This window comes from Varanus komodoensis, unplaced genomic scaffold (assembly GCF_004798865.1).
Source record: "Varanus komodoensis strain SLA01 unplaced genomic scaffold, ASM479886v1 scaffold62, whole genome shotgun sequence".
NCBI lineage: Eukaryota > Metazoa > Chordata > Lepidosauria > Squamata > Varanidae > Varanus > Varanus komodoensis.
In genome coordinates, this window is record NW_025336248.1 from 3,916,578 (window position 1) to 3,925,173 (window position 8,596).

The 8,596-nt window shown below is 40.6% G+C and overlaps 1 protein-coding gene across 1 annotated transcript in view; it reads right to left on the reverse strand.

Moving 5' to 3' along the window:
• The window catches only part of LOC123033476 (vomeronasal type-2 receptor 26-like), a 12,345-nt gene extending 4,330 nt beyond the window's left edge, over positions 1 to 8,015 (reverse strand). Inside the window, exons 1-4 of the mRNA XM_044450080.1 lie at positions 7,666 to 8,015; positions 4,991 to 5,282; positions 2,661 to 3,518; positions 1,826 to 2,035 (exon numbers count right to left, since the gene is read on the reverse strand). Coding sequence (XP_044306015.1) covers positions 1,826 to 2,035; positions 2,661 to 3,518; positions 4,991 to 5,282; positions 7,666 to 8,015 — 1,710 coding nt within the window. The remainder of the gene's footprint in view (positions 1 to 1,825; positions 2,036 to 2,660; positions 3,519 to 4,990; positions 5,283 to 7,665) is intronic.
• Between the last annotated feature and the right edge of the window lie 581 nt (positions 8,016 to 8,596).

Here is an 8,596-nt window from a genome sequence, read left to right on the forward strand (position 1 = left end):
TTCCTATAAAGACTGTAAATGTATATAATTTATTTATAATGTGGTTTATAAATGCATATAAAAGCATGAGAGATGAAATCAAATTATGTGGCACCACATTTGTCAAAGACCATGGCATAGAATAGAGCCCCTGCAACACCAATTTCTGCAAATGCCACTCCAGGAAAGAAAAGTTATTGCAACACTATGCTTTCATGATCCCATCTATTTTGCAGTCATGCATTGTTAGGAATGTATGTGCTGGGTTAATTGACTTGTCTGTGTCTTGCAGATTGTCAGGTGCCTTTTGTTTGTAAGTATTTGCATGAATGTTGTGAATGTGCAAATGTTGTATAAATTTGCATTGTCAAAAATGTGAATATCCTCCAAAGTATATAAATCCCCAGAAATTCATATTTTCCACTCTTTAGCCTATGGTGAAAATATACACTTTTTCACACTTTTGTGCATTCTGTTTTGTTTTACAGTTTTCCAACTGCATTTGAATAAAAGTGCAATTTTTTAAAAAAAAATAGTCCACAAGTATATGGAATCCATATGCTTTAGAAAAAACCTAGTCCACTGTGGGTCAGATTCACAAAAATCTCAGTAAGTTGTGGATTTCTCTGATGTCATCTACAATAATGCCTGCACTGTTTCAGGCCCATAACTACGACTGATATCTTATAGGAATGGATCCAGATTGTTATTTTCCTTGATGAGGATTGCATTTGTCCAACATTGGAGGAGTGAAGAATCACCTACTGATGAACTGATTCTAAAAAAGATCTTGGACTGTGCCGAAATGGACAGATTGACTTTGTATCTGAAGGAGAAAGAGGATACAGACTTCTATCAAACTTGGAACTCCTTTTATTATTGGCTAGAGAAACAGGACTATGCATAGACTTAAATATGTTTATGAATTAGTATAAAAAGAAAAAGTATGGGGGGCTGATCCAGTCAGTCTGACACTTTTGATGATTGATGTTTTTTAGGTTTTTTTGTTAGTTAGTAGAAAACTTATTTTTAAAAAAACCAAATTGTTATTTTACTTTAAGACTACTTAGATTTGAGAGGATGCATCTTCCAATATCTGGTTATTCTGCACATGCCATTGTGTAGTCATGGTTCTTCATGGCTTCTTTAGATAATCCTCCAGTTTCACTTCTGTTTTTTAACAGCATCTTCAGCATTTTTAATGAAACCAAAAGCAAAAGCAATTTCCACTCCTATTTGTGCACTGTTTTGCTATACCACAGTGCCACCTAGGGGTTATGTATGAGAAAAATATGCAAGAAAATGTTCATGTAATGCTGAAATGAAAGTAGATTAACAGTCACATAGAATCATAGAAACAGAGTGAGGCAGAAGGGGTCTACCAGGTCATCTAGTCTGACCCCTGGCTCCCATCAGTTCTGCTCATGACATGCCTACCATGTGCATGTCCAGTCTTTCCTTGAACACCCTCACTGATGTGGCTTCAACCACCCATCTGCGGAAGCCCATTCCATACCCTTGGGAACCTAACTGTCAGGAAGTACTTCCTGGCAATGAAATTGAACCTTAGTTCCCTGAGCTTTGCTCCACTGGAACACATTCTACTATTCACTGCAGGGGAAAAAAGTCATGACCCACCTCTGAGTGACACCCCCTCACATATGTGTATGTCACCAACAGATCCCCACTGAGTCTCTTTTTCTCCAGTCTGAAAAGACCCAGTTTCCTCAGTCTCACCTCATACGACTTTCTCTGCAATCCAGTCACCATCCTTGTGGCCCTACATTGCACCAATTTTATGGTGTTACATGACGACATGCTCTAAGAATTTAGGTTCTTTTTTTACCTCTTTAAAACTTCTATGCCACACAATGCTTTCATCTTGAATAGTTAACTCTTTGCCTGGAGGACCTTGAGGATCCAGTCTTCCAACTAGGACTCTAACAAAAGATTGATTTGGGAAAGTTTTCCAATTTGTAATATCAAAGCCTGTGTCCAGTTCTCCATTTACATCAAAATGCACAGTTTCTCCTGCAGTGTTATTGAATGAAATACCCTTTAAAAAGGGGTGGAGCTATATCCAAACACATAGAACAAAAACAATACAAAGAATGTATTAGACTCTCACAATGAGTGATAAGCATTGGTCACCGAAAAATTTATACTGTTTAGATCTAGTTAGAAGCAGCTACTTTTAGGGACTACCTGGGTGTTGGCAACAGGAGATTTCAAGGACTGGATTGGTTTTTTGTGGGACATGCACCTCCAAAGTATAAATTAAGACATGCATGGGGCAGCAGAATTTGGTCACCCAGTGAACTTAATGCCTGAGAGGAGATTATAGAAACATAGAAACAGAGCGAGTCAGAAGGGGCCTCTTGGGCCATCTATTCTGACCCTCAGCTCCAACCGGCTCCACTCACGACATGCCCACCATGTACATGTCCAGCCTATTAAAACCCAGGTCTTTCATATAACAGCACAAAATTGGACCCGCCATCCTGCACTGCTTCTTACTGCTTCTCACTATAGTGAACTTTTGTCAGGTGCTTTCTAGAAGTTCACTATGTACAATATCAACTGGATCATTCTATATAAATGATCCTCCCCTAATTGGAATGCTCTGGTATTCTAACTTATTCATGAAAACAGAGCTGTGTCTGTCTTTTGGATAACATTACCTGCCATGGCTGCAGGTTCCAGAACTCCAGAATTCTACCAGTTACCCTTGCTTTGTGCTTTGATCTGAATTCATACATCATAGAGAGAGCGTTTGCAATGGCATGGGCAGAATTGTACACATTGTAGCTGTGACCAGTCATGCTCATTTCAAAGAATGTCCCTGGAAGACTCTCTAGTTCCTCTTCCCCAGTGCAACTTTCTTCAGGTTCCTCACTTTCAGCCACACTGGCGTTCTTCAATGAACAACTGAAGGCCTTCTCCCAGAAGTCCTGGATAAAACCATCTTGTCTTTCCCAGAAAGGATGTACATTCTGGAGAAATGTCCTAAATCCTGGTGGCTCATTTGAATGAACTGTGAAAGATAGAGCACCATGGAAGGATTGGATAACCCATCCCTTTTGATAGGGACTTAATTTGAAATCCCACTGTTCTGTCACTATCCACACCTTACCTAGGTGTAAATCCAGGACAGCCATATGAAGATACCAGGCCAAATTTAACATGGAAGGAGGTGCACCATGGACAATAAAGATATTGGCTTGGCTTTTCATGAGAACAGGAAATCTGTCCAAATTACTTAAAAACATGTCTAGCATTCCTGCAACATAAGTCCATTTGGGTGTTCTTTCCACAAAGGCAGAACAGATGTGATGAGCAAAAAGCATGGGCACCAAGGCTTGGAAAAACCTTTCACCATTGTCATCATCCACAGCAAAGAGGCCAACCCACGTCCACCTAAAATGCCGAAGTAGCTGGATAATCCCAGTGTATTGATGGACTTCATTTGGAACCATCTGGTACAAGGAAGGGAACAGCATTTTTTCCCTCTGCCCTGAGACAAGGGATCCATATGCAATCTAAAGTACAAAAATAAAAACTGAAGAATTTTGTTTTTTAAAATTAAAATTGTTCATGTATGTAGCTATTGTCACTTGCTAAAAGGCATTGCCCAGAAATATTGTACAGTGAACTGATATTTTCATCATATATCCTTAAAAAGAAATTAATGTAATCTAAGTCATTTCTAAAACAATGTTTCACTTTGAACCTCAGGTAATGGAGGCATAAAACCATAACTTTGGGGAAGAAAGGGGCCACAGAGGTTACTAAGTCCATTTCCCTGCTCAGCAAAATATCTATAATGAAGAATATAATGACAACTTCCCTGAGACTTAGTTATTCAGCACCAACCTCTAATAAAGGGAGGTCCACCAACTCCTGAGACTGTCTGTTCCACTGTTGATAATATTCACCTGGTTGAGTCTGGGTTTAGCGATCCTTAGTATAGACACATTAAAATCAATTTATAGCCTTGACTTAAGTTCTGATTTACTCATCCCATTCATTTCAATGGGTCTAGCAAAGGATGACTAAAACTGGATCTTACCCAATGTAGGAAGTTTGTCCTGATGGTTAGCTAAATTCTGCTTCCTTGCAATTTCCAGTTGTTTGTTCTTGTCCTGCCCTCTGGCATACAGAGAGTATGCTCCATCTTTTCCAAGTGTGCTCCATCTTCTCCATGACAGCCCTTCAGTTCACATTTCTCTCCCTCTTATAATAATAGTAAGAGGGAGAGAAGTTGTGCAAGTTCCCTGCACAAACATGTGAAGCTGCCGTGTGACAGAACAGGGGAGAAAGCCTTTTCTATGGACATCAGTATTTCTATGTGCAGGGAAATAGTAACTGAGGAAACTTTTATCATATAACATCTCCTCCTGTTGTACCATTTAGCATTCTTAAATGGTATGATTTACATACAGGTTTATCACTTCATCAGCATTGTTTATGAGAACCATTTCCTCTGCTCCTTTGCTGCAGTCTACAATTTTACTTTTCAGCTTGGCTTACTTTTTAGTAGTATAAATGGGAGTGTAGTAAACATGCAGCACTGGGACTTTTCCATCTCCCCACCCCACCCCCAATATTCTCTGTTCCTTCTGAATTTAACTGCAATTCTCACAGTATCTGGGGGGAAAGTGAATTCAGGACAGGTTGAACATCCCTCAACCAGCAGATAAACCACTCACTAACAGTACCTCAACCTTGTCTGGATTAAGTCTCAGTTTATTAGCCTTTGTCCTGATTCTGAACAAGCATTTACTCAACTGCATTTTATGGAAAGGAGAGATTTGTGTCATCTACAGATAGATCAGTACAACCTGCATTTTTAGTCTCTCATTTTTGTCCTTTGTGGGACTGTCATGAGGACTCTCTGCCCTACCGAATTTAGTACTGCTCCACAGAGTAAAGAACTATTCCATTGAACAGATAACGATAGAATACATCATCATGTGCTGCAGCTTTACTTGTCTCCCTCCACCAGATTTACCTGTGGAATCTTGTAAGCATTTAATACTGTGGCCATGTAGCAGGAGGTCTCAGCATCAAGCCCCCCAATGACAGTTATCAAATGGTCCTGGATGTCACACTTGTAGTTGGGCACAAATTTGTCCTGGGTAGAAAGCAGGTGCAGAGTAGCTTCATATGTCACCTGGGTACTGTAGTAGTTGTCAAACACATGCAACCCCACAGTGATATTTGGTAAGATGGCAGGATTTTCATTGATCTCCTTTACAGCAAATACAAGAGCCAGGATGTGCTGGTAGTTCTTTGGCATCACACTGTAAAGTTACACAGAATGGACCAAAACAATTAGGAAATAGCATACTGAAGCACCTTATGGAAGCAAAGTAAGAAAGAATGAGGAGAGGAGAGGAGAGGAGCTCTTATATATGAATGCATTTAGTATGGTAGCATGAGCTTTGGAAGGAAGATCTAAAGTTCTAGTTAGATGGCCCTCCTCAATCCCACCATGTCCATGTGAGGACTCCTCATAAGTTCCCTTTCATAGGTTTCCACAGTAAGTGCTTACTGGCTTTAACACATCTCTCTTAATCCAGGAACATGTTCTGCTTTTGTAGGCTACCCACACAGTTTACAACCATGGTTATACAAATTTCTAAGGGTTAGTTTCTGGAGGCAGTCTTTCTCCTTCAGAAGTTCGCCTCACAATGAATGGAGAATGGTGTGACTGATTTAATGGAGCAACATGAAAGGAATAAGGCCTGCAAATGTGCTCCCACACTTTCCCCTCATGCACTGGGAAACCCATTAGGTAGACTATCTAAACAGGACATATGAAAAATAAGCAGTGCAGAAGACATTCAAGTTTCTTGTGAGTTGATTTATCTGATGTCTTTTTTTTTTTTTACTGACAATAGACTTTGTCCCTGACGTAACACTGGATGCACTTGTGAAAGATGTGGAACAGCAGGACGGCACAGAGAAACCATAGAAGTAGCTGCTGTTTCTTATCAAGGTTTCTAAAGACCAAACATGGTAAAATGTCATGACTGTGTTCAGACAACATGACAGTCTTACAGTGATAAAACAGTGGGTCTTCCCATAAAGTTGATTGGTGGGAGATTCCGGACAGATGAAAGGAAGCAACTCTTCACACACTGCATAGTTAAACCATGGAATGCATTTCCCAAAGTGTAGTGATGGCCACCAGCTTGGATGGCTCTTAAAGGGGATTGGAACAATTCATGGAGGAGAAGACTATCAATGACTGTTAGTTCAGAAGGGCATCCACTACCTCTGGGATCAGAGGCATAGTGCCTATGCCCACTAGTAGCTGGAGAACACAGATAAGAGACTGCTGTTGCCCTTGTGTTCTGTTTTTGGGTTCCCAAGGGCTGGGTCAAGAGAACGCTGGTCTAGGCAGATGCTTGGTCTGATCTAGCAGGGCTCTTCTCATGTTCTAATGTTCTTATCATAGCTACTAAAAACCACATGGGGCACAAGCACACTGACATTAGATGCCAAAGCACAGAAGTATCAGGCAAAGGGAGAAGGGATCAGACAAAGTAATCTGCAGTGCCTGAAAATCACAGACAGAAGAGCACAATATAGAATGTGTAAAAGATGAATGTGCCAATAAACTAGCCAAGTGAAAGTCAAATATTTAGGTTAATGAAAGGAGAAAAAGAGTGAAGAAAGGAGAGGGACGGTGGGTACTAGGGAGGGACAGAAGCAGAGAGGTTGAATGAAAATTTGGGATGGGCAAGCAAGTCAGGTTCAAGATCGCTAGGACTCTCTAAACATCTTCTCACAGCCCTCCTTATGCTGGTTCTCACTCATATTGTTATCTCTGCTCACTTTGCACAAAGAGGAAAATGAGCAATAACACCATTATATAATGCTGTATATGTAAAATTACTGGAAAGTATGTGTCCCAGCTATGTGATGCCCATGTCATGGCCTCTCTTGAGGACTTCTTTAGAGGATTTTCTGGAGCTCCCTGAGCTAAATATCAGAGGAGCCACCCAGGTTAAGAGAACTTGAGGCAGATCAAGGGTATACTGAATCCTTGGAAGAGATAACCATGAAGTTGTAGTTAGCCTTCTCTAGGTTCCAAGGCAGATAAGTCTTGCCAGTGATCCTAAGGAGCAATGGCACCTAAAACTTCAGGTTTGGCCAGATGCAGAAGCATGCACCTGAAGAAGAAAGACTTTTCATTGGTCAAGTCTCTGCTTCTGAGCAGATCATTCCTAAGGTGCCCCTGATGACCTGCCACTTTGTTCTAGGCAACGGGTGCTGGAATCATCTCTGTGTACCATCTTCCTGCCTTGCATTTCCTTGCATTTCCCTGCTTCTCTAGAAATCTCTGCATTTGGACTTTGTAAAGAAAACTGACCTTGGTTTTGGTGCTGACTTCACTAATTCCTAAAAGGTCTGTGTTTGCATCATCAGAAGCAGGACAGTTATAGTGAAATAGTGAACAAATCCTGAATGATTTCATGGAGTGAGCAAACACTGGAATGATTTCATTTTTTTTCAAGTTTTCATTCAGAAGGCAGAACAAAGAAAATAACTGGAAAGATTGCATCCAGGGCACAATCCTTCCAGCTTTCTGTTCCTTGATTACTTACTTACTTATTCCTGGCAATTATGGCCTAAGCAAATAGATGCAATCAGGGTAGGCTGCAGGGAAATTCTTACATGGCTTCTTTCATGCTAAACTGAGAGGGCTGTTCTCTGAAATCCACAGAGAGGTGAAGGAAAAAGACTTGAGAAGCAATTTCTCCAATGGTAAGGTTTCCCACTTGATAGAATTCATGAGAAATTCGGACAGGATCATTTTTCCTGCAGATAATCGAGCAGGTCTTGATGTTGTGACAAGTAGGATGGGTCTTGCACATAATGTGATGGAACCACAGGAAAGACACCATTGTTTTGAGGATGAAGCTACCTTTCCAGATGTGCATTCTTCTGCTTTGTTCAGTGCTGTTCACTGTCTTTGAATGCCACTCATGCTTGCCCTGTATGACTATGCCAGCTTCATCCTCCATCTTTCTTTTTACACTTTTACTTTTTCATGCATCTCAAGTTCACTTTGCAGCTATTCAGAACTTTGCTGAATTACCACATGCTGGGTGGAATAGTTACTTTTGATGGAAGATTCATCAGCAGGGTATTCTTTGGAAAAACTGATGATGTGCTTGTTTAATAATATGAGTTACTTTTCCTTTGAATCCAAAGACAGTAAATCCAATGAGGCAAACACACACTCAGTGATGATAGAGAGTTATTTGTCTCTGACTTCATGGAGCAATTTCTAGTGTTATGTCCATTTTTAGCTTTTCCTATTTATTTTTCTTGTAGCCTCCAAATATGCCTTTGGGGTTTTATGTGTAGAAAAATTACTCAGGAGACATGCTGACAATTACAGGAGAGGAAAATAACTGTCAGGTATTGAGACTGCAAACATAGCAGAGTGCCTGGAGAAAGTTGTTGCTTTCACCAGAGATCTCACTGGGACTCTGAGACCACAGTCCTACAGCCCTCCACCCAATTGGTTGGGAAGCCAGAAGAAGTCCTAACTATAAGATTTTGGAGCTCAGATTCCAAAAGTGTAGTTCTCAGTCTGTCT